The sequence below is a fragment of the Cygnus atratus genome, chromosome 16 (genome assembly GCF_013377495.2).
Source record: "Cygnus atratus isolate AKBS03 ecotype Queensland, Australia chromosome 16, CAtr_DNAZoo_HiC_assembly, whole genome shotgun sequence".
NCBI lineage: Eukaryota > Metazoa > Chordata > Aves > Anseriformes > Anatidae > Cygnus > Cygnus atratus.
Window position 1 is genome coordinate 10,122,295 of NC_066377.1, and position 26,332 is coordinate 10,148,626.

The 26,332-nt window shown below is 48.4% G+C and overlaps 1 protein-coding gene across 1 annotated transcript; it reads left to right on the forward strand.

Moving 5' to 3' along the window:
- On the forward strand, positions 1-26,332 carry SLC13A3 (solute carrier family 13 member 3). Its single transcript, XM_035548200.1, has 13 exons — positions 1-111; positions 9,903-10,168; positions 10,350-10,513; positions 14,183-14,249; positions 14,942-15,127; positions 16,006-16,131; positions 19,423-19,518; positions 21,390-21,494; positions 22,534-22,631; positions 23,512-23,624; positions 23,949-24,110; positions 24,424-24,561; positions 25,137-26,332. The coding sequence occupies exons 1-13, from the start codon at positions 1-3 to the stop codon at positions 25,320-25,322; spliced, it is 1,818 nt and encodes a 605-aa protein (XP_035404093.1). The 3' UTR covers positions 25,323-26,332.

The window sequence follows — 26,332 nt, forward strand, 5'->3', positions numbered from 1 at the left end:
ATGGCGGCGCTGGTGGCGCTGGTGAAGAAGGCGTGGAGCGTGCGGAGGGTGCTGGTGCTGCTATGCGCCCCCCTGGCTCTGGTGCCCGTGTTGCTCAGCCTGCCCCCCAAGGTACCCGGCACCGCCGGAGGGTGCCCGAGGGACCGCCCGGGGGGGGCAGGGGGTGGGGGCACCGGTTTTGGGGCGCAGGGGGTGGGCACGGGGTGGGGATAGGGCTCGCCTGCCGGGGGGTGCCACCACATCGGGGGTGCCCGCTTGGGGGTGTGGGGTGAGGGCACCGAGCAGGGGATGGCCCCTCGGGGGCACCGAGCAGGGGACGGCGCCGTGGGGGGCTGCGAGTTGGGGCTGCAGTTTGGGGGGCACCAAAATCGCAGACCTGGAGCACAAATGGGGTGCGCTGACTTGGGGTGCGGAGCAGGTGTATGGAGCGGAGTTAGGGGCTGGGGTCATGAAGTGTGGAGCTCAGCCCTGGGGACACGCAGGGGCCCAGCTTACAGCTCGCTGTCCTCCTGCTGCAGCCCCTGACCCTAACCAGAGTCCCCCTGTAGGGTCTGTCCATGGAGGAGGGGACACCACAGCCTGCAGCCCACCAGAGCTCCTCAGGGTGCAAGCGGAGGGGACATCTTGGGGTTGTTGTAATCTTTTAGTGGAAAGAGGAGGTAGATCAAGTGAACTGTGTTTATGTTGCTTGTGTAGGCACTGGGACGTTGCGAGCAGCCCATGGTTCTCAAACCGAGTGGCGCTAACTGGAAGTTTTTGCCGATGCCTAGCTGCCTTGTGCTGGTTTTTATCAGTGGCTCTGAAAGTAGCGCTGGGGAAACTGAGGCACAGCGCAGGGCCGCAGCCAGCGTCCCGCAGCGAGCTGCATGCAGAGCTGGGCTGGGGGCGAGCCCCCAGGTGCAGGGACAGCGGTTCCACCTGGCCCTGCCACCCTGTCCCCTGCGCCGCAGGAGGGACCGGGCAAGCAGGGTGGGAAGCGGGGTCGTGCCGGGGCACTGGGAAGGGCAGCGGGGCTGCAGGTGCCTCCTGCACTGCTCCGGGAGGCTCCTGGGGAGAGGCTGTGTCCGAAAAAACTTTGTGAGTGAGATGTTTGTGGTGTTCTGTAGATGTGGAGTAAATCAGTTTGGTAAGCTTTGGGCTTTGGTGTGTGAGATAGGCTGCACGTCAAGTAGCGTCTGTGGCAAAACTGGAGAGGGAAGGATTTTGCAGCTGTCCCGTACACACAGCTCTCGTGCGCCAGAAGCATCCTTGGGTGGACGTCCACGGGGCTCTGAAGTCACTGGGAAATTTTGTGCCACTGACTTCAGTAGGCTCAGGATTTCACCCGTGTATTCTGACTCAGATCCGTTTGAGAATGACTTTGCTTATATCAGAAAATAAGCGATGTTCAGTACGTAGTGATTACAGAGTGATTCAGATGCAGTAAGGACACGGAGGTGGCATTTACTTCTGCCGGTGTAGTGCTTGTTGGTGAAACCTTTATATTCAAGATAGCAAAATAAATCTCCTTAATTAAAAAAAAATAATAGTATGACCATTGCTTTATTAATAACACAATATATTAAAAGAGAAAACCCTTCTTTGGATGTAATCTCATTTTTTTTTCTTTCTAATTTGCATTATTTGGCTGAGTTCTTAATAGGAATATATTGAATGTTTGCCTCAGAGCAAAAAGCACATTGCATAACAGGTATTTCATCCCCTTTCAGAGTCATAAATAGCTCATATTTGTTTGTACATTCATTTATTGCAGCTGAACAAGTGGCTTCAATGATATTTAATGTTTCCCTGTTTGACTCTAGTACTTGTAAACTCTGGAGCTGTGGTTATAGGGCAAGGAGATGTGAGCTGTGCACAGCGCACAAGTTCATGTCTGAGCCAGGCAGTAGTTAATCATGGGAGTAAATCACAGATGAACCCGGCACTGTGCTGAGGGAAAGCCCTGCCTCTGATGCCCATTTCACTGCTGGAAGTGTATACTGATAGAGCGACTGTAGGGGTTGGGGTGTTTGGGAAAGGAAGGAAGAAAAACCCCTCTGCTGGTGTAACAGGACTGCCTGCCCCGACTCCGGCTGTGCAGCGCTGGGGGCACTCTCTTCCCTGTGACCTGTGGAGAAAGAAGTGCTCGCACAGCCCAGGCTGATCGGCTGTGTTAAGGGAAGACTGGAGATGGAAAAGTGCAACTGCTTCCAGCTACAAAGCTGAAGGAGCAGCAGGGTAGGGAAGGAGAGGACATGGCCTCACTGAATGCCCACTGATGATAGCAATCTGTGCTCGCGTGCCCGTGAGCGCCGAGTGTGTCACAGTTAGCCGTGAGTCTGTCCAGTCCCTGCATCGCTGCTGTCAAAACACTGACACTGGTGCTAGCATGGCTGCTCAAGCAGTGGGATGTTTAGGGCCAGTCCTGCTGTGTCCTCCCCAAGTTGTCCCCACGTTCAGCCTGCAGCTGTGAGTAACCAGACCGCTGCACTGGGTCTTGTTCAGGGGGCAGTGACTCACCTGCTGTTTCAGCACGAAGTCTCCCCTCGTTTTGTTCAGCAAGAGAGGAAGCTTGCTGTTGCACCAACATGGGATTAAGCTCAGCCATCCGGAGCTGTGCTCCAGCCAAGCTGCAGGGGCGGTGGGAAGCAAAGGGAAGGGTTTACGTTTCTAACAGCAGCATGACAACACGGGGAGTGGGGAGCAGGAGCAGGTGAGGGCTCAGCGAGTGGGGAGTTGGGTGTTGCTGGGGTTTGGAAGCTATCCTGCTGTGCAATGGGAGATGTGTGCCCCCAGCTGCACCGCACGGGTCACGGTTTGTCCCGACATGGGACTGGAGTCCAGCCTCGGCTGTCCTGGGCAGCCACATCACAGGAGCTGCCTTGGGCACTCAGAAAGCTCCATACCAGAAGGAATTCAAGTTAAGGTCTGCTGGTGGTGGTACTGGGAGGCTGTCCTGGACAGGGCACCCACAGAGAGCAGGCTGGGGCAGGAGAAGCCCCTGGGGGAGGCAGAGCTGTTGTAGCAAGCTTTATGCTGAGTTCTGGCACAGCTGGAGCATGGGAGTGTTGGACGGGCTGGAGAACCCCATGTCCTGCTGGGACAGTCACTGTGCTATCCAGCAGGGTGTCAGAGAAACCCCAGAGATGAGAAGCAGTGAGGCTCAGCCCCTGCAAGTCTCAGGAGGAGGCTTCCCTCATGAGAGAAGGTGTCCTAGAGGCATCTCTGCAGTACTTTCCTGCTCTGCGAGTGCTAAAATCTCACATCAAGCCAGAATTTGCCTTCTCCCCACTGAGATGCTCAGTAGCACAAGGGATCAGAGCCTTAAAAAGCCACCTGAGGTTTGGCTTTATGGGCAGCATCTCATTTGTCTCTGGAGACCAAGAAATCATGACCTACAGTTTGTATAATGGAGAACCACAAGTAGGATGTTGTTTCTCAAATGTGCTTCTGGCAAAACCCGATGGCCTGTGTGCAATGGGCTTTCCAGTGAAACCTGCTCCTTGGTGACCTCTCCCCAGAGGCAAAATCCTTTGAGGAAAAACCATACATCAGGTCTGGCCTTACTTACGGCTGCTGAACTCCAGCATCCGCACCTACACGCTACTCCTAAAGCCCTCGTCAGCTGTCGCCCTACAGTGGTTGATCTCCAAATTGCCCTGCGTGTCCTTTCAGAGGTGGATCGTCAGGGCTGGTGCTGACATTATATTAATATCCCTTGTTGGTATTTGATGCCCTTTGTAGGCTGCAGTCTTGTAGAAGGAGACTTGCCTCAGTGCTTTTGTCAGCAGTCTCCTTTCTCGTGAATAGAGAAATGAAATTTCTGCTTTGCCAGCAGGTTTGCCCAGCCCTCCGGGTGCGCTCCGCAAAGCGTGGCTGGAGCAGTGAGAAATGGGTTGTGCCCGTCACATAGCACAGCACAAGGAAAGGCTCCGGGTAGCTTCCCAGCACCAGGCTCTCTGCACAAGGGTCCGTGTCACCTCCCGCTCTGGTGGCTGCTGAAATGGCTGAAATTTTTGTCCTATGAGCGGAAGTGCCGGCGACCCCCCGGCTTGCGGAGCTGTGAATGATTGCAAAAAGCTCGGCAGGGCAGGAGGGGCTGGAGGAACTGTTCTGCTGGAAGGGGCATGGGGGGCACTTTTAATGAGCTGTGCAAAGAGCTTGTTCCAACAGCTCCTAATGAACTCAATGTCTACAGCCTCTTGGCTTGGTAACAGCTGAGGCAGCCAAATCTGCTAAAAGGAGTTCTGAGCAGGCGAATGGGTCCCAGTGCCTTCAGAAAACAGGCTTGACTTCCTCAGTGGACATAGAGCCATTTAACATTGACTTGGATGTAATGAGTCTTCCTGATGAGAACAAGGAGACTTTAGGAACTTCCAGAAGAAAAATGGTTTTGCTTGCACTCAAAAGCAAGGAACAGAGGCCATCTCCAAAGGAAGGCGCTGGGGGGGAATGGGTGATGCTAAAGGAGGCGATGTGGCGGGGCATGGTGTGTGGGGAGGTGCAAGGAGCTGGGCCCCGGGCTGGAGCGATGCCTGCTGCGTGCTGCACTGTGGGAGCACGGGTGGGCAGGGGCAGCACTTAGGAGAGCATTCTGGCAGGTGAAATAGTGACTGCAGCCTTCTTACGTTTCATGCACAAAATCTGTCTTTGTGTTATATATGCACTTGGTGATTTAGAAAGGCCAAATTCACGAACGTAATGATCAGTTAAAAGAGGTGAGAGGAAGAACTTCAATGAGGAAAGAGGAGGGATAACTGGCAGCTGGGTGACTACCATTTACCAGCATGGAGATAAGGCAAGCCTGGCTCAGAGCAAGCTGGCACAGAGGACGTGAAAGCAGCAATGCTCGTGGTGGAAAAAGGACAGTTGACAAGAATTAATATTAATTGGAAGCTAAGAAACATAGACAACATGAAAAGGGATGTGAAAGAATTGATGAAGAAATCTCTGGGCAGGGCGTTGCAGATGTTGAGCAGTATTTCAAGTGTGTGACACAAAAGGAATCTGAATCAGGATACTCTATTGCCAGATAGATAACACAGAAAAAAAGCTGTATTCAATGCAGTATTTCTGTTCTGGACTTGTAATACAATACTATAACATATTAAATATTTTTTATCATGACAGTGACTAAAGGGAAATGAAAATACTTGCTTGAGATGACACCACATAATTAGTTGAACATGACTGCAAGACTGGGTACCCACAGCCAAGAGGAGAGGATTAATGTGGTGTTTGTACACAGACACATGGAAGTTAAGCAAGGGCAGTGAGAATCTACCAGGCTGCTATCTGCTGAGGTTATGGCTTTTTCCAGAATGCCCTCCCAGACTGCTTCCACAGTTCCAAAGCAACCTTGACAAACTGAAGAAGTTTCAGAGTGAGCAAAGGACAGGAGAACACGCCACATGGTGAAAGACTTCAGCAGCTTGGCCAAGTTCTTAAAAAAAAAAAAAAAAAAAAAAAACCAACCAAACAAACAAAAAAAACAGAGGTATGAGAGCACATCCATTGTGAGCAGAGTTTGGAGAAGGGTGGCCCAGGCTGAGGGATAAAGGTAGAGCATCAAACCAGATGCAGAGAATGATGTTCAGGTTACCACAACAGAATTTTAACAGTGAGGTTAATTGGGGTTGAACAGCTCACTAAACTTGTGGTAGTTTCACCATCACAGAAAAGGTTTCTTTTTTTCTACCAAAATGTGGCAGATCTATAAAATGACGCTGAAATGGAGATTACTTCAAGTGGGGAGCCCGGTTAACCTTACACAGTGTCAAGTTGTCATATGGTGCTCTTTTAGCTTTGACATCCATCAGTGTTTGAAGTTGTAGGATCTATTGCTGCCTCCAAGGGGAAGTGTGAGGCTCAGACCTCTGAGGCAAGGAAGATGCCTGTTTTCACCATGAGTTCCCGTAATCACAGCCAATTTGCCCACTTTGACCTCCAGCTGTCTCATTTGTGAAGCAGAGAACAGATTCTATTTTTCTGCCAGTGACAAAACACTTCAAAAAGTTTAAGTGCTTCATAAGCTTTATGTCTTTTTGGTGTAACTCCAGAGCAAAATATCTTCACAAGCATTCACTTAGCTATAAGAGCTTATGCCCCTGTGCTAATAGCCCCTTTCTAGCCACTCTGCAAATACCCAGAGCCAAACAGCTCTGCTGGCAGGAATGCTGGTAAACAGGGCTTGTTTCATGTCCAGATTACATAATGTTTGCAGGAGCTGTGTTAGGAGAAATCAGATTCAAATACCCATCCCCTTGGAGAACAGGCTGCAGCCGAGGTGGCCAGTAACACCGTCAGGGCTGCAAACTGGGGGCAATTTGTGAGCAAGATGCTAAAAGCTACCGGTACTTTTTTGCACTGCATAGTTCCGAGTATCATAGATAGGATATTTCTTTGTGATGATAGTGAGATGAAAGGGCTTGAAAAGCTCTGGTTTTGGCCAAAATATCTGTTGGTATTGGGTTCTGGAGGGACCTGTAGGCCCCTCATTTGCCTGGTCATAGGACGGGTGCTGAGGAGAGTACATGAGAGGCGATGTGGCTGTGAGGATGCACATGCAGAAGCTGGTGGAGCAAAACCAAAGCTTGGCTGGGCCTTAGGGTAGGGCTTCTTCAAGCGCTGGGCCCATGTGGTGGGGTTCTGTAAGCGCTGGGCTGTCTGGGAGCTTACTGGGCCTGCTGGGGAGCAAGGTCTGGCAGAAGCTCCTCGTGTCCCCTTCAGCTTGGTGGTGGGGACTGATGGCTCTTGCATGCCCACACCTTGGTGCTATGCCTGGGCAAGCTGGTTCTCCTCATCTGACCCACATTGCCTGCCAACACCTCCTTTCCCCAGGGCACCTTACCTCCCCGTATCCCCTCTGGGAGCCTGTCTGCCTGTGGGAGATTGCCCTTGCCAGAGCTCAGCAGGTCCCCAACGTGGAAAATCCCCGGTGCCTTCAGTGCAGCAAAGACAGCATCTGTGTCTGGAGGGGCAGAGGTCGCTCCCGAGGGTCTTGTGCAACAGCAAGGAGAGCTGCTCTAGTCCAGAGCCATGGAGCACTTTCTTGGAAATCATTAAATGGTTATAAAATTAACCCGATCACAAGACCCATTTAAAAGTTTGTATTTGCTACCATTTTTCCCCCTGAACTTTGATAGAATTATTTTGAAACAAACAAACAAACAAACAAGCAAAACACAAAACAAAGCTGCCTGGAGGTGAGAGGAGTAGAAAGGAGTGACACAGCAGAGCAGTCGAACGATGAGGGTTAGGAGGTGAAGGTGGGACCGCTCCTGGGGGCAGCTGTGACCATCCCCATGGAAGACCATTCTTCCAACATCAATTAGCATTTGCTGGCGGTATACTAATGCAACTTGCAGGGTACTGGGGCAGTAATTAACATTTGCAAGGTATTTTCAGGAAAAAAAAAAAAAAAAAAACTTTCAATTTTATGAAGGGTTTGGTTCAATTTTATGAATGGCTTTACATTTTTATTCTGTGGAGCACTTACTCCAAAGCTGAGTTACTCTGAAGTGGTCTCGTTCCTTTCTTTTTCGATGATTGCCCTATTTTAAATGAAAACTTGTTTAATATAGGTGCGGTTTGTCTTCTTTTGGGGTAGAATAGGATGGACAAACATTACTGCAGCTTTCTATTTAAAGAGGTTCGCTGATGATAGGTTGGTGTTGTTGATAGGTTTCATAATTTCAGTAAAACCCTCCATACAGCAGTTTTCTGCCCTGTTTCAGTTTTACCCCTTGGCTTTTCATCTTACAGTGAAGATTAGTTTTTAGATTCATGCTGTATTTCATTGCAATGTTTCCCAGAACATTTTCCATACACTAGAAAATAAATATCCCTTAGTTCATAATTACCTTTCTAAATCATAATTCATCTGTTTAATGAAGTCAATTGAAATCTTTACTGATCTGCTCTTATATCAAGGTGTTGTTAAATATTTGCAGTTGCTCTACCCCTGTAAGAGGCAAACTGTTTGTTTTGAAGTTCACTGGTGCAATTTTCCTTGCAGAAAACTGAAGAACATTTTGCCATTGGGAGAAAAAAAATAATTTTTATGGCCTTTAGAGGCTGAATGGAAAATGACTTAATGAGAGTAAAACTATTTCTTTGGTATATAGAAAGAGCCAGAGCAAAGAGGAATTATTAGTTGCCATGGGAATGAAATCACTCATCTAGTGTGCAAACATTTTAAATGTGGATTTTTACTTATGCAAAAATTAGTGGTATTGGCTTTGTTGTTCGGGTTGCACAACAAAGTTCAGGGGAAGTAAAGCCATCAGGAGCTCACGGGAACCGCCGGGTGCCAGATCTGAGCTCTGGGAACAGAAAGGTTTTACTTCACAGTACCTAGTATGTCAGTGCACCGTGATCTAAAATTGGGACTATAAGCAGTCTTTGAATGCAGGGCTTAGGAACCTGATGTGATGCAGGAGCTCTCCTGTGATTAACATATTTGATAGCTATTCAATAATTGAAGCAAATTGTTCTTGGTTCTTTGGTATTGTCTTTTCCACATGCACGGAGGCACCTGAGTTTTACAACCTAAATTACTTGTCAGACACAAAGTTGGAAGGCTAGAGGTGAACGACAACTTCTGTCACTTGCCAATTTTCGGACGTGTTCGATGACAAATCCCAGTTGTGTCTCAGCATGTGCCAGCGGCCTGAAGGGAGCGTTTTGCAGGTGGCCTGATGCCTTTTGGCTCAGCCCTACCTGCTTGTGCCTTGCTGTGCTCTCAGCAGCTTCAGTTGGGCCCTGCTCTCCCCAGAAGTCCTCGCACGGAGCCCGGGAGCCGCACTGGCCTCCCCCGGCAGAACCTCAGCCCGCTGGGCAGGGGAGGAAGGTCTGGGCGGAGGAGGCACAGAGGTGCCTTTGAGAAACAATTCAACCTGTTCGACAAGCTGGAAGAGAGTGGGGAAATAAATAGCTCTGTGGCTTCCAAACAGCTCTGGGCAGTCATTTATAGCGCTGTGGGCACCCTGCCTTGCGGCCGCTGACAATAACCCCCTTCAGCCCCGCCGCGGCCTAGTGGCTCTGGCTTCTCGCCTTGCACTGGGCTCCATCTGCCCCCCAGGTGCTGCACCGGGCTCTGCTCCTCGGGCTGGGGCCATTGTCCTGACTCCTTTCCTTGTCTTGACTCCTTTCCATAGCTCCTGGTTTAAGCTGTGGATGTCGGGAGAAGTGGCTCTGCTCCGGTCGTGCCTCCGGGGGGATGAATGAATCAGGAGCGCTCAGTGTCCGCCAGCCTTGGCACGGGAGGCACAGGGCTGGGGCGAGCTCTCCACGCTCAGGATGTGGCATGGCACCAGAGAGCTTGATTTATTGATTTCCTGAGGGACTGGGATGGGTTGCCTTGGAAGGATTTCTAACGGATCTCTCAGGAGACCCTGATCCAGTCAAAGAAGCTTTTCTGTGTGCCTCCTATTATAAATAGGGGGACTTGATGCATCCATCTCTGAAAGCTGTTTTCTCATAGCCATGCAAAGCCCGATCCATGGAAATTGGAGTGAAAGCACAAACATATTGAGTGTAGCAGCTGTCAGGTATGGGGACACCTAAGGACATTAGCAGCTCTTGCCCTAGCAGCAGTGCATGCTGAGCATTAGCACCCCAAGTCAACATGGAGAAGCAGCTCCTTCTCTCCAGACTTCCTTGGATGGTGCCTCTGTGCTTCCACCCTGCAGCACATAGGAAGCTCAGGAAATAGAGGAGGATTTGGGTTTTGCCATGCTTTCAGAGAATGTGTAACCCCTTACACAATCTAGCGAGGAAGATGTTGCCCTTAATGGGAACGATGTGGGGGAAATATAGTATCCTTGAAGGAATAACTGGTGCGTATTGCTTGTCTCAGTGTCTCCAGTTGAGAAGAATTCTCTAACACCACATCTTTCTTTTCCTCTCTGTTTCTCTTGCAGGAAGGACGATGCCTCTACGTGATCCTACTGATGGCCCTGTACTGGTGCACGGAGGCGCTGCCCCTGGCTGTGACGGCCCTGCTGCCCATCGTCCTCTTCCCCTTCCTGGGCATCCTCCCGTCTAACAAAGTCTGCCCGCAGTATTTTTTAGACACCAATTTCCTCTTTCTCAGTGGTTTAATCATGGCTTCAGCCATTGAGGAGTGGAATTTGCACCGCAGGATCGCCCTCCGGGTCCTGATGCTGGTGGGAGTGCAGCCAGCCAGGTGACTGCTGGGGCAGGGGGTGTCCATGGGGGGACACGAGCTGCAGGTGGCTTGGGCACATGCTGCTTTTTCCTATTAATTTTATGATATCCCTGCACATGAGCTTTTCTGCCTGTAGCTAGAATATGTTATCACTTGCCAAACTCAAGACATTCAACTTTTTCTTTCTTCTCTCTTCCAGGTTAATTTTAGGGATGATGTTGACAACATCCTTCCTGTCCATGTGGTTAAGTAACACTGCCTCCACTGCTATGATGCTTCCAATCGCAAATGCAATTTTGAAAAGCCTCTTTGGGGAGAAAGACAACTCTAAGAATATGAACAGGGAACATGAAGAAATCCAAGGTAATTGAGACAGGGCAGTAGTATAAGCCAGCTGAGGTTTGCCCTGCTGCCATCAAATATGCCCCACTGCTGGTCCCATTTTAATACTTATTTCATTAATGTGGTGGAAGGGTATTGACATAAAGCTTCCTCTTATCCTGCTCCTTCTGTATGCCGTGCCAGAGGCAATACTTACGAGTTGGAAATGTGTGGAAAAAACAAGAAATGATGATCCCCACTGCTCCCCAGACCTGTCACTGGCACAAGTCCAGCTCTGCGTGCCCACTGGGATGTGGTGATGATGGGGTTTCTAAGGTGCCTCGCTGTAGGGTGGCCAGAGCTGGGGGGTGCTGTAGATACCCCTACAGCCAAGTGCTGCGTAATGGTGCCTTGCTGCAGGGACGGGTGCGGGTCGCAGCCCCTCCATGGCAGCACGCACAGCTGCCCTGTGCACAGGTCATTTCTTCTGTTTTCCTATTTCCTCCCTTGTGAAACTGGAGCCTGAGCTGGGAGAGAAGGGGAGGATGAAAGGCAGGGATGGCAGGCTGAACATGTATTTGTAAAGTGCTTTGTGATGTCCCATGGTCCAGCTCGGTGTCACTCGGTGTTGAGAGTGAGCAGGTGCTGGACAGGCGTGGTCAGGGATACAAGGTCAGAGCAAGCCTTTCTCCAGCCACCTCCCGGGAGTTTGGGATTCTGGCAGGCAGGGATGAAAAACAGCAAAATGGAAATGAATCAGTGAAGTCCCCTTTGCAGTTATTGCTGATAGTACGATCAGTAGTCACGGCTTCTCTTTTTCACACTAATTAGATGTTCTTCTGTCTCTGCAATTTTAAAAAAATGGCTTTTTGGTTCCCCCCTGAGTCCTAAAGCAGGATAATGAGTCCCCAGAAGAAGACTGAAACATGTGTACTCTAATACTAAAGATCAAACTAATCATTCATCATTAATGTCTAGCAATCATGAGATGTTTGCACTCCAGGCTGCTTTATCACATTTGCTTTATGAATTTTTGACCATGCATGTATAGCAAAATCAACCCCACTGACCTTCTTGCTATGTTTTCTTATTCTATGGAAGCACTGTGTTCTGTGAGCCTCCTTTTAACCTTCTTGACCCCATTCTCTGACATGATTTGAGTGTGTAGTTGTGAGAGTAGTTTAGGAACATATAAAACCAAGACCCCCTTTTTCCTAGACACTGGCAAGCACAGAGTTACTGTCCCTGGCTCAAAATGCTTAGGGTGCTGAGAGAAGCCAGCAAAGGGAGAGGGATGCAAGTAGAAGAATGAATAAAATGATGCTTTGCAAATATCATGTGATTGCGTGATGATGTATTTTTCTTTTGAGGTAGAGACTTGTAATGAATACAGGGGAAGTATACACATACACACATACAGTGCTGTCTCTGATCAATGGGTCACATTTCTCTGCTGCTGAGACCCTCCAGGTTGCAATCAGCTATGTCCACGCTCAACCATGTGGACAAATTTTTGTAGATGAGTAGATTTGCATGCTTGAGTTGGTGATAGCAAAACTTTGGAGTAGATCTTTTCCTCATTTTTACATTACTAGCTATTGATACGAGAATTCAGATGAACTTTGGCATTTGAAATTTCAGCTGTTTCTGGTTGTTCAAGGTGAAGGTGGGGTTATGAACTGATCACCACCAAGCAGGCTTCTTTTGTTTTGTTTTGTTTTGTTTCCAGTGGGTGGAAATATTTTGAGGGGGTCTTTTATTTTTTTAGGAGCAATAGAAATATCACTAAAGCCAAACTGCTCTAGGACAAGCCTTTTCTGCCTCCAAAGTATACAAGCTATTTGGGCGAAATGGCCACTGAATATGCCTCATGCTGCTCCGTGCAAGGCCAGATCCCAGCCCAGTGGTTTTGCCTCTTCTGACTTATGGACCTGTACAAATTTTCAGCCCCTTTTTACGAGTTTCATAGGAAATGATTGCTCTGCAGAAAGTCTGCCTTTCCTTCTCATGGTTGCCTTTTGCAGACCTTCCTGGAGAGGTAACTCACAGGTGATCCTCGCCAGATGGGAAGGGAGTTTGGGCTTAACAGGGGAAAACTGGAAAAATGTTAAAAAGTGGAATGAAATATGTGTCCTTGGCTTGAATGGGACATCAGTGGTAAGAGGCCTTGGGCTAAACCCGATGGAGGATCAACAGTCAGCCACAGGTTAATATTCTTCTAATTACAACCCTCTAATGCAGCACCCTTGGAATGAAAGCTCAGCATGTGTGCATCCAAGCCAATTAACTCCAATTCGGTAAATTAGCCATGTGTAAAACATGACAGTGCAAAACGGCCGGGCTCACTGAGCCGGAATGAGGGGGCTGTCCTCGGCGCTCACATGTACAAGTCCGGAGACTTTGACCAGTGGCTCCTCTTTGTGCACTGCTTTCAGTGTCAGGGGCACAGACAGGCAGAAGAGGGTTGGGTTTCAGCCTGAGGAGGGGCACAGGGAAGTTTGGGGACTGCTGGGGTGGCTGTGGTGGGTGACAGCAGTCAGCTGGCCGGGGGGGGGTGCAGGGATGCACCAAAAATGGGCAGAGCCCAAGTACAGGTACAGAGGCTGTGGTGACCTGGACTGAAAGTGGATGAAACTCCTGAATGTTCCTGTCCTACAGGGGATATGGAAAATAGGGTTTAGTAGCACATCCCTGCTCCCAACCTCAGGCGGTCAAGCCAGAACTACAACTGCTACGAGCCTTAAGAAGAGATAAGGTTAAAAAAAAAAAAAGTGATTGTATTGCATTTCTGGTCTATCTTACAATTTTGCTTTCTGAGTTCTCCCTGGGGCACACACCCATATGTGTGTGGCAGTGTGATGTACACCTCCCAGTTTACTGCTGAAGAGCACGTGGGTCCTTCTGGTCAAAATTTACCCTTTCCCCAAGTGCAGCTGAGTCGTGGCTGTCTTCCCTGTGGCTGGTGATAAGGACACTGGGGCAAAGCCCGTGAGATGTACAGGAGGGTCCCTGAGAACTGCGTGTGCCACCAATTTCTCCTGTGGCAGCACCAAACTTGTGTTGAGGTCAGGGTGTGGGAGGAGCTGCCTGGCCAGTTGTGGAGGGGGTGGTGGGCTTGGGAAGAGTCCCTGTTCTTGGGGTGGGCGTCAGAGGGCCTGGTACAAAGCCTAATCCTCAAATATGTCCCACTCTCTCCTTTATAGAGGGAAAAACAGCTGCATGGTGACTTCGCAGACTTCCCAGAGGGAAGAGGGAGCTCTGAGGCTCTGAGGGCTCCTGCTCAGCCTCGGGGAATGTGCCCTGAGGATACACCAGGCCCAATTCTTCCTAAGAATGAGCTATGGTTAACTCCCCCTCCCCCCAAAAAAAAACCTACCCCAAGCCCACACCTGGTACATGGCACCCAGGAGCCCACACCCATGCTGGAATACCCGAGGGCCTGAACAGTGGCAGAAATAGCACCAGGAGGGAGCACCTCTGGGTGCTGGAGGAGAAGCGGGGTGCTGCGGCAGGCCCAGAGCGGTGACAGCAGCAGCCAGGCTCGTTCATCCCCTCCAGGTGCTCCTGACCCCGTCACCAAGGCGTGAGCTCCCCCTTCGTTTGTGTGCTCCCTCCTCGGTAAAGGGCTGTTTGCTCCCTTCCACTGTTTGGTTCAAGGAGGATTTTCTAGATGCTTTGAACTGTTTTAAAGTCCTAATCTTTCTTTTTCAGCATCTTTACAGCAGAATAAACTTTACACTGTACCAACTGAGATGCAGTTTCTGGCAAGTACTGAGGAGTAAGTTAACTATTAAGTTTGTATTAGAGAGTTGAGACAGAGCATTATCCCCTGAGCTAGACCCAGATGTAGGAATTTGAAATTCAATCACTGAAATGTTTTGATTGCACCACAGCTCCCAGTTGCTAAAGACTGGCCACAGAACCCCTCCTCTCTGTGTCCAGCATCCTTCCACACATCCGCATCATTGCAGGGATTTTCCAGTCACCCTGGAGCGGTACCAGAGGTGTCTCCCACTGGGAAATGGTTCTTTGGCTCTCCCAGGAGCATCAAAAGTGTGAAGCCAGTGGTGTAAAACCACTAGGATTTACACAGTGCTGATGGTCCTGCTTTGATAACAACGATGGGAATGAAACAGCTCTTCAGGAATAGGAGTTTCTTTCCCCTCGGTGCTATCAAAATTTTCCTTTTTTGTTCCTTTGAGCACTTTATGCTGAGTTTTTCAAGTGGCTGAGGGGCTGGCCAAGGCACGTGCAGCGTTCGGGCGCTGAGGGTGCTCTGCACGCCTGCAGGTCCTGCCTGGTGCTTCTCCGAGCCCCCTCCTGCCACACGGAGCTGCCCAGGTGTCCCAGAGGGCAGCGTGAGCTTGGCTTTCTAAAAACTGGGAGTTTGCCGTCTTGTCAGGCTCTGAATTGGCTGCGCTGTGTTTAAACCAGGGCTTTCACTGGATTCTCTTTTGGACTGTTTTAAAGCAAAGATCTGACGGAGGAGAAGGAGGTTGCCAGTGATGCGCTCTCAGACTTAAAGAAGGAGGAAGAGTACAAAACGAACATATGGAAAGGCTTCCTCATCTCAATCCCATACGCGGCCAGCATCGGGGGCACGGCGACACTGACGGGAACCGCACCAAACCTCATCCTTTTGGGACAGCTGAAGAGGTATGGGAGGCCATCCTGGAGAGCCCTACCTGTCTGCCAGGGTAAATCTTGCACAGCCAAGAAGTACTCTCCGTCCCTGTGGGAAATTCCCTTCTGTGCCGAGAGCTAGCTTGGAAAATTCATGCCCTTTCAAAATGTTTTGGGAAACTTTGTGAGTGGATGAAGGCAGAATGGTTGCACCAGCCTGAGCAGTGCTGAGCAGGTTCCTAGTGCCTGTGTGGGTCACCTCACTGCTGCTCTTAACCCCACTGAGTTTAATGGGACTTGACCACCTGCTTAAAATTAGGCTCGTAAGGGTTGTCATGAAAAGGGCTGAGTAGTGTTTTGTGAGCAATTATATCTGCTGCTGTATGGTAGAAAGGAAAAATAAGGAACCCACTGCTTCTGGCCTGTTGTCCTAGGCATAAAAAATGCCTCCTGTGTTCCTAGGAGCATAGAGCTGTGCCATCCTAAGTGCCTCCAGGTACTTCTTAACTCTGTCCTCCACAAGCAGTATGTTAAGGCTCTCCCAGGCTTGTGCAACATCCCTATGAAGTTCAGGTTCAGACCCTCCAGCAGCTTTTCGCACCAGGATTTAATCCTGGGTGTTGAAGATTATTGTCGTAGAAGAGTATCAGCCATCCTGAGAGAGATTTTCAAGTCTCCCCCTGCACAGCTGGGCTAGGTGAGCTGTGCCTGGCTGTGTAGCCCAGGGGTTGTTCCAGTGCTCCCCAGATCATCTAGAGCCCAGACAGGTGCTGTGCACACGGGGGAATGTTCTTAAATGCACAACTGGCGAGTTTGTGGGGTATTTTGCTGCTGGTTTCAGATGTTTGCCCTTAAATTGAAGGGTGGTTTTCCCTTCTTGCATTAACTTGATTTTTTCCCCATTTGCTTAGTTATTTTCCAGAATGTGATGTGGTGAACTTTGGTTCTTGGTTTATGTTTGCATTTCCTTTAATGCTGATTTTTCTTCTCGTGGGATGGCTATGGATCTCCATCCTGTATGGAGGAATCAACCTGAGGTATGTTTATATTCCCTGCACATATACACTTCTCTGGTTACGCCAGCATTGTGAAATACATATTCATTATGATTCTCATACTAAGTCTAACGATATCACCCAGAATCATCTGCTTGACAGTGGAGGGTTTCAACACTAACTTCAGGGTGCTCATGCTGTAACAATTCCTCTCTTTTTAAGAAGCTGTATGTGTGTTGTCTTCAGCAAAATGCTCCCAGATCTGTAAACATTTTCTGAGCACTGCTGTCACAAGACAGTCTTTTATCTTTCCTACCGAGAGCATCTGCTTTCTGCTCTCACCCTGCTCATTGCTGCTAGCTGACTGCTGAGGGGAAGGGTTGGATGCAGCCCTGACGGTGGCTGTGGTCTGTCCAGAAAGGGGCTGGAGTGGTGTGGGATGGGAAGGGGTTAAAGGAGGAAACGGCTGTGCAACCGCTCAGCAAACACTGAAGAAGCAAAAATCTCTGAACAACAAATGAAACAGTAGTGTTTTCACAGCTCTCACCAAAACCCCTTTTGCAAATGTGACTGCATGCAAAGTTTTGTGCTGCAGATGTGGGTGAAGACTGGAATAAGCCCACCAGAGTCAGACCAGGCAGATTCCATGTGGATGGGCATTGCCACGTAACGCTGAAATCGCTGTGTGATGCAAAGTCACCCTGCTCAGAATCAGCCCCTAGAGATCTGGTGTTCAGGCAGGTGCTTGCTGTTAAAATAGGCTCCCATTAGGGTTAGGGCTGAATGCTTCCTAAAAAGTCCCCACTCTTCCATCTCAGGTTGCAGGCAGTTTCAAGCATTTGGATGCATGCAGTAGACGTTTGCTGAGATGGAACAGGGAAGTTTTACAGAAATCTCATACCCAGCTGAAATACATGTAGAGAATATGTGTTACATGTGCATTCAGTGAAATGCAATTATTTGAGGTTGTTTCACTGCCTGACTTGGGCTGGGGGAAGTCAGTGGCAGAACTGCTTTGGCAGAAGGGAAAGCAGGATTGGACTTTGAAGACCAGCGTGAAATCTCGGTTGCCTTGGAATTAGTAACAGAAATCTCCTGGAACGTAAGAGCCAGGATTTGTTCCTGGCTGGAACTTGGGTTTGGAACAGATTACTTCATAACAAGGCTTCGTTTTACAACAACGCGTTAATCTATAACTGAGAGTAACGTGTTTTACTGGTAAACCTTTGCTGCATGCATGCAACCCTGAGTGTACACAGCTTAAAACACTTGCAGTGGTGCCGCACAGATTATTTTGGAGCCCTTTTTCCCTCTGTACACTCTCATACGTGATAGTAACAAACTCATAGTCCTGCTTCCACCAGGGACCATACAGAACTTCTAATAGATAGAAAAGTCTTTAATTGTTATTCTGAGTTACAAACACAAATAGCAAGGGAAAAAAAAAAAAGAGAACAGGTGTCCAAATATTTACATTGTCTCAGAGGCAGGAAAAAAAATCAATGGGAAAGTTTCAAGCTAGAAAATGACAAACGCCGCTCCTTAAATTGCTGGGGGGGCTTCACGCATGGCCGGGGGATGCTCCGCTGGCTCTCAGCCGCTCTGCGGCTGTGTGCCCAGGGCTCTCATGAGCCCGGATTCATGCATCCTGTGCTAAGGGCTGGGGCATGGCCCTGGCACAACTGAGCAGGTGAGGGACAGGAGGTAGTTCTGCTGACCAAACCCCCAGGCAAAATGTGAAACGTCTCTTCTGCTTGGAGAACGTGATGCTTTTTGTTTTGTTTGGCTCCTCTCTGTCCGCATGGAGCCCGGCTTTATTGGGATAGCTGTGGCCAGCACGGAGCAGAATTCCCAAGTGGCAAAGTGCCTCGGGAGGGACACTGCGAGGCCGCACAAGTACAGCCGCCGGCCTGCTGGCGTTCGGCTGCTGGGATTGCAACAGCTCGGGAGTAGTGGCTGGGCTTTCTGTATGGGCAGAAAAGTACAGACAGACGGACGCCACTCCACTAGCAGGCTGGCTTTGCTTAAATCCAAAAGACATTAAAAGGCTGAGGTGTTGGTTGATTGTGAAGATGAAGCTGCCGTTCGTAGCACCCTCCTAGACTCAAAAAACCAGGTACATCTGTTTGAGGTTCAGAAATTCCTGATGATCAACAATTCTTCTGTACAGAAGACCTGGCCATGATTTCCCATTGAAATGATGACACGATGAAGCAAGCTCAGCCACTGCAGGGCCTGGTGGATGCAGCTGGTGTGGACACTTGGGTTTTGTAGTTTCACCAAGGTCACAGGCAGGGCTAGTTCAGGCATGGGACACGATGGGAGGTGAAGTGCAAGACATGAATATATCGTTTGTATGCACATGCTCCAAAGGATCAAACAGTGTGTGCAGTCAGTGCACCGGGCTAAGAGGCTTAGCCGGGAGCACATTAACATTCCTGGCTGTGGAGAAATTCCCCACATTTTTGTTGAGCCTCAGCAGCATCCTGAGATTGCCCAGGAAATTGCAAGTGACATGAGGAGTGAAGGGCCAGGTTCATTTTCCATGTCACCCGCTGCCTGGTGTTCTGCCCGGGTAGCTATCTGCTAGAGATGATGAAATCCTGCAATGCTGGGATTTTCTTTTGGCGATCACAGCCCGTGCTGGGGGAAACAGTGCAGAATATAAATGAGACAAAACTTCCTACCCTCTGTGGGGTTTCTTTTGTATGAAAGCAGACTTTCTTCCTCAGTCCTGCTGAACAGTCAGTGTACTTAAGGTGCTTTGCTTTGCTGCGTTTTCATGCCCGTGCCCTGGCCAGGAGCTGTCTGCCCCTCTCGCTGCAGACCCACATTTCTGCATGCTGCTGAGCTGCATGCTTCTGGCGCCAGGGGCTAGGCTCTGTAGGTGACACCAGGGCTTTTCCACTGCTATTCAGAGCCAGGCTCCTAATATATCAGAAAGCATGCCCTCAAAATACAAGCCAAGCTCGCTATCGGTGTCATCGGGGCAGCTGGCTGCACACATGCCCCTCTCTGTGCACATGGACGTGGCCACCAGCACGCTTGTGTCTTGTCACAAGTGGGAGGAAATATCCACGTCCAGCTGCACCCTGCGAGGCGTGGGGCTCTGTTTGCCAGGCTGTTCCCACTCTCGGTGAGCTGAAGATAATCCAAACGGAGAGATGTGCAGCCGCGGGGAGTTCCTCTGGGAGGAAGTTTCTCTTTGAAGCTTGCAGAGCAGGCACTGAAGGAGTTCACCGAGTGTGCACGTGCTGCAGTAGTAAATGCCGCCTTCATGATGGTGCCAGTGGTGCTGGGCACATTTGACGATGTGACTGTGTCTCTTGGCAGGGGCTGGAGAACAAAAAAATCAAATATAAGAGTGGACGCAGAAGCCCGTGCCAGAGAAGTGATAAAGGAGGACTATCAGAAACTGGGCCCAACAAAGTGAGTCATCGATTCAGGACTGAAATGAAAAAGAAATCAAGTGGGTTGGAAATGTCCTGTCTTAAGAGGGGTGAACTGAGGGAAAGTTTTTGTTTGTTTGTTTGTTTTGTTTTGTTTTGCTTTGTTTTTTTTTAGCAGAAAATGAAATACACATTTCTACTCTATTCGTGACCTGGTGAAGTTTGCTTTTTTGCGTGCTCTCTCCTCTTCATTTTCACTAACAGGAATAACAGCAAATAGCAGCTTGTACTCAAATCTTATCAAGAACAAAGTTCATATTATAGAGTGGATTCATGCTGGGCTGTTTAATTACTGTTTGTAGTTTTTCTGCTCCAGGAACCAAAGCAATCCTGTTTGCTTTATGTAACTAACCGATACAGGCTGAATTTTGGAGATTTGTGCATTCCTGTTTGTAGCTGTTCTGCAAGGCAGGAAGCATTTGCTGAGGAGGCCGATGAATCACACAATAGATATAAATCATATAGGTTGTGGATATACTTTAAGAAATCTTAAGAGCTGCTCAAAGAAAGCCTATGGAAAGAATTTAAATCCATTTCATGCAGTAGGTCATTTTTTCTGAATAACTTCTTCAACGTTATAAGTCACATGAAGAAAGAACATGACACTTTTAGCTTCTTATTGTGGTTTCTCAGAAGTCTTGTCTTCTGGAAGAAGCATGCAGGTTGCAATGATGGGGTCATAGATAGGAGAAAGGAACCACCAGAAAGAAACATGAGAGTTTTAGATTTATGAGAAATGCCCAGAAAGGGGGAAACAGGAAAGGCTAAGTATCTCCAAGAATCAAAGCATAGTTATATCCAACCAGCCACCGATATTCTGGGCAAGCAGGGCTGGTGAAGATTTTTGAAACTGTAGGTCTTAACCTCAAAAGGTCTGTGGTTCTCCATCTGTAAAATAATATTCTTATGCTCACGGCGATGCTGGGAGAATTCAATAGTGTTTGTGTCGTGCTATTGACATTGTAATTGTTGCTGCTGTGTGGAAAATGGAGTGGTTCTTCAAAGACAATTGGTTGGGCCTGTGCTGTAAATGAAAGAAATTGGTTTAGTTGTTCCGTTCAGTACATTATCGAGCAGCCTGCAAAATGTCTCTGAAGAATCAAAGTCCCACTTTGAGGTCTAGGAGTGAGAAAGCCCATTAAGCCATGCTTGACCAATTTGATTAGCAGCCCCGTAACTTCAAATCAGCGTAAGTGGCTTCTTCCCAACAGTTTACATGCCCTTCCTTGTGCTCTGAGAGGTTTTAAACAGAGTTTTAAGGCATTGCCTTGGTTAAATCTTAACCCCACTAGAATCAAGCCTAATACTTAGAGTATGATACTGCCATTTAAAGATCCCCCTGCTATTTGTCAATGTGTCTAAAGAGTGCTGTTTAGGTTTTGATCCTGGAGAACGTCATTCCTGCTGTCTCATGTATGATTTGAATCTTAGGTGTTCTTTTACATGGCTTGAACTGGAGTGAAACCACCCCTAGCTGGTCAGTATCAGCCCAATCCATGCCTTAGGAGCATCCCAGAGGGCAGTGATGAGAGGAATGGCCTTGGGAAGCTGCTTGGTCCTTCCTCTCTGCCCCATCCACAGGGTCAACTTTGCAGACGTGTTGTGACATCTGCTCTGGGCATTCCTGATGCCCGTCTTTCCTGTCCTTGATATCTTCCAGTAAGAGATCACTGCTGGCAAGTACCAACATCTGTAAATAGATTTGCAACCTATTCCAGTATTCCCCTGTAGTTATTTTTAGAGAAGCCGCCTAGCTTGTCACCCAACCGCTGCAGCCTGAGCTCGATACTTGCCCTGTCTTGGCCTCACCCCATTAGCACAACATTTTAACTACATTTCCTTTCATTTTAGGTTTGCAGAACAGGCAATTTTCTTCTTCTTCTGCATGTTTGCAATCATGCTTTTCTCAAGGGACCCCAAATTCATTCCAGGCTGGGCGAGCTTGTTTGCACCAGGGTAAGATTTTATTTTCATTCCACTGCCACATTTTTCAACAGCATTTCCAAGTCTGAGATTCCTGGGTTTCTGGTTGCATTGCTGAACACTGTTACTCAGGTTTCCTGGAATAAATTAAATGGAGCCCCAAGTTCCAGAGTGAGCTTAATTGTTTCTGTCTTGCGAAGGAGGTACATGAAGCCCTCTGGGAAGCTGGCACTGCAGCTTCTTCCATATGTGTGTTTGAGGCCATCCCTGGGGTTTGAGTGTGGGGAATATATGCTGTCTATACATACATTTGCATATTTATATTGAATTCTTTATGCAATCCACTGATTTCACTGGAGGTCTGGAGAGTGAGGAACTGACTCTATATGCTATTGTATCTGTTTTACACGTTCATCTCCCCTGTGACATCCATACCTTGTGAAGACAAATGGATAGAGCAGTTGGGGATTGCTAAATCTCAGGGGGGGTGTTATTTCTAAGCAGAAGAGATCTTCATAGTTTTTTGTTTGTTTGTTTGTTTGTTTTTATATATAAAACCCAAGCTTAACAAATGATTCCTTAATAGAACAAAGTAGTTATGGACTTTTCCTCATCAGTTAATAGCTTCTTACAATCAAACACATTTAAGCTCTTTATTGGGTGGAGCCTGGCTTTCGGCTTACAGTCTGAGCATTTTGCAAAGAGCTCCTATAAATTGTGTGGCCTGGACTCTGCGCCTCTGCTCCCTGCGAGGAGCTGGGATATCCGTCCTCACAGCCCCTTGTGGACTGACCACAGCTCCATGGGCAGAACTGCTGGAGCATCGCTGTCGGGGGGGAATTTAGTCTTGTTTTTATATTTGCAGGGCTTTGGGGCAGTTTTTGCATGGGGTTCTTCACAGCCCGTCTTAGAAATGTAGCTTTACAGGAAATTAAAAAGAAAAGAACTGTGAACAAGAGTTGTTCAAACCCGATGGAAACCTGTAATCTTCTTTCATAAATCCCCATTCCCTTAAACTTTGCAATTCTGCAGGCTTGTGCTTCTTACCAGTGTTTCTGCTGCTTTTGGACAGGTTTATCTCAGATGCGGTTACAGGAATCACCATCGTGATCATTCTCTTCTTCTTCCCTTCCCAAAAGCCTTCCTTCAGGTGGTGGTTTGACTTTAAGGGTGAGTAGGAGACCCCCCAGGGCAGGGTCCCTGCCCTTGCCTGGGGTCAGTAACATCCCACCCTGGGACTGTGCCACCTGCGGGGCCATGCTGGCTTGGGGACACAGCCAGGACACACGGAGGTTGTTGTCTGATGTGCCAGCAGAGGTTCAGCTGTCACTGCCCTGCTGCCTGTTGCAGGAATGACTCGCTTGCTCATGTTGCTGTCAGACATGCTGCTATGTGTGTTGGTGTGTGTTAAAGATCAGCGTTGACCTGCCATAGCAGATGAGCTTGTGGCACTCGCAGACATTCATTGTGTTGTCCAGACTGCAGGAAGATGTTTAATCAGGCCTCCTCTGGGTAAAATAGCTGTGCCCTTGTTCAACAGAAAATTACAGCCCCATTAGCGCATCCTTCCACATGGCAGAGCTCACTTCATTAAGTACTAAGAGATGGGCTGTAGGGGAGACGGGAGTTCTTTGCTATAAAACTCCCGGGTTGATGAATGGCGAGTGGAAAATTAGGAACATCTTCATGATTCAGATGGTAGAAAATTTCCTCCTTCCATGGACTCCCATCTGTTGAGGACAATGTTTGTGCCTGTTACAGAAAGGAAATTAACCCGATGTTAGAAGTTCCCCAAGGAAGCCTCAAAGAAAACCTTAAATGCTAGAATTTCCTTTCTCGTCCTTTTTGTTAAGATCTTGTTTTCTGATATTAAGGTAAATGGTCTTTTAATTGTCTAGCTTAAGAGAATCCATATGCATATTTTAATCAACAGCAACTCATGGTTAGTGAGCTTCGCTGCTGATGTCAGGCTGATGATGTCGATGTCAGATGGTGACGGACGTGCTCCTGTTCAGGTGGGTGTGTGATGTGGGGTTTTCTCTTCGTCTAGCACCGAACACGGAGATGCAGCCCTTGCTGACGTGGAGGAAGGCCCAGGAGACCGTGCCCTGGAACATTATCCTGCTGCTCGGAGGAGGCTTTGCCATGGCGAAGGGCTGCGAGGTGAGGCTGCAGAGCTGCATTTTGTCATGGTGCCATTTGGGGCTCTCGTTTGGCTCTGGGAAATTTTGCATCTGCAGTGTCACAACGCCAAAAAGATGTTTCTCAGCTGAAGGCATGTTTCTCAGCTCCCCCGACAACAATGTGCAGCAGATAAGTCAGGAAGGGTTGACAAATCTTGCAACTCCTTTCAAACTGCTTGCTGTTAGATCCCCTGAAGACACTGCAGTTGCGTGGGTGGTGAAGGTCATACACAATTTGCAGATCTATGAAAGGATCTGAGGAAAGGAGCCCCACTCTGCAGCTTGTGTGCTCTCCCTTCTGCAGGAGTCCGGTCTGTCTGTGTGGATAGGAGGCCGCCTGCACCCCTTGGAGGGTGTACCCCCACCTGTGGCCGTCATCCTCATCACGATTGTCATCGCCTTATTCACAGAGTTTGCCAGCAACACGGCCACTATTATCATCTTCCTGCCTGTCTTGGCTGAACTGGTAAGACAGCTCAGTGCTCAGAGGGCAGGTTTGTGGTGGCTGGGCTGGGACAGGCACCGTACAGGTCTCCTGCTCCTGGAGGGGGCTTTAGGCACTTTGAAATCCTTGCAGCAACAAAACAAGGGCCTGTGGCATAACGGGAACACTGCCGGATAATAATCCTTCAAATGTTGTTGGTGAGATGCATGATTGTCTGTCACAGAGTGGGGGATATGGCTCTGTACAGTGCACTAACTACTTGCATCCTTTAATTATATCCGCCTTTCGCTCCTAATCCCCGAGATACAATTTCTGTTCCTTTCTGTTTTTCAAGGCCATTCGTCTGAAAGTAAATCCCCTCTATTTAATGATACCAGGGACTATAGGATGCTCCTACGCATTCATGCTGCCAGTCTCGACGCCTCCTAACTCAATTGCATTTTCTTCTGGACACTTGATGGTCAAGGATATGGTAAGCTGCTTTAGATATACGAGATGTTGAAAACAATCAATCTGAGTGAAATGTTGAAGAAAGTAACTTTCAGGCGTGTTACCAGTACAACATGTGAAAAGACAGAAATCTTGTACTGCAGTGTTGGAAAGCACAGGGATATAAAAGGAGCCTAAGGTCTAGGCCTGTGAGATTTGGAGCCATGGCTCCAAGTGATGGCAAAACTGATTTTAATTGTGCTCAGCATCTCTCAGCCCCTGCTCCTGCTCCTGCCACTGTCAGCAGCTCAACTTGCAGAGGTTTCTGGGCTCAGGAAAAGTTGCCCAGCTCAGTGAAATAAAGTTTATGAGCAAAATTAGGCTCAGTCACAGTTCCACCTTATATTCCTGTGGCTAAATGAATGCTATTGCTTTTGATGGATCAAAGCTTGGTAAGCATCCACAGAATGGCTTAAGAAAGCCCACTTAAAATGTTGTTAATATTAATGGCAATTAAACCTTACATTTTTATAACATTTATATTCAATTAACTTAATTCTTCACATGCTGTAGATGCCCATGCTAAACTCACCAGATGCGTTTGTGTTTCTTTTGTAGGCAAGAACGGGGTTGCTCATGAATCTTATGGGAGTTCTGCTTCTTAGCTTGGCTATGAACACGTGGGCCAAGAGCATCTTCCAGCTGGGGACCTTCCCTGCATGGGCTAACATCCATGCAGAAAATGCCACATCGCTCTTGCCAGCTGTAGAAAATGTCACTTTTAGTGCACTGAATAAAATATGAACAAAGCCACCCCAGGGGAAGGACTCACTCACTTAGGACTTGGGCACTGGAATCGTCAGCGCATGCACAGGAAGAAGGCCCCATGGCTGCCCACTCTGCGTGGGACTCTCGGGTTAAATTTTATTTTTAGCAATACCAGTCGGTGCCGCAACATCCGATTTTGATTTTCTCTGAAGATCCTTTTCCCCATTCCACAGGCACCAATCAGATCCTTCCAGAGAATTTCAGCTGTCCCTCGCAGGTGGTTGTTACCTGCACAGCCTTGTAAGTGTCGAGCATCTGTGGGTAGGTGCCTCTCCCCCCGTGAAAGCTATTGAGCTGTGCTGCTCCAGCTTCTGATACCCTTCCTCGTTTTGGAGAGCAGCCCTGGGTGGAGGCAAGTGGATCATTTCCATGCAACCCAACGTGAGTGAGTGTATCAGAACCTGGCTGGGGAGGAGGCAGCGTGGGCCAGGTGCTCCTGGCAGGACCGCGGAGGCTGAGGGCTCGGCACGATCTCATGAGTAATTCTCTCATGTAAGGACGAAGACTATTTCTTCAGGCTTGTGCATGAAAGGATGATTCAGGAGACGTGTCGGTAGGACTCGGTGCGTTGCCCCATGCTTTGGGAACAGGAAGGCATCAGTTTGTTTCCAAACCTGGTCAATGTTTTGAAAACCCGGATTTCAGTCGCTGCCTGGCTCTTTGCACTGAGTGCAGATGGAGGTTTGGGGCCAAATTTGTTTCTGATGTAACTGTGTGGACATAGGTGGTGTTTCAGCTTTGGGAATGTGGCCAGTCTTAGGTTTGTGAGACTGACCCACTCTTGAGCGACCTGCTGAGTCACAGGTCAGTGGGCAAGCTGCATTGGAATATTATTGACGTTTCTGAAAAGTAGGCTTTGATTCTTAACATCTTTTAATTTCTGATTGCTTGGGTACTTTCAATGAAAGCATTGCAAATTGACTGTGATTTTAATCACCGTTTTATCCTTTTTTTTTTTTTTAATTTTCTGTAAGAATCTAAAATAT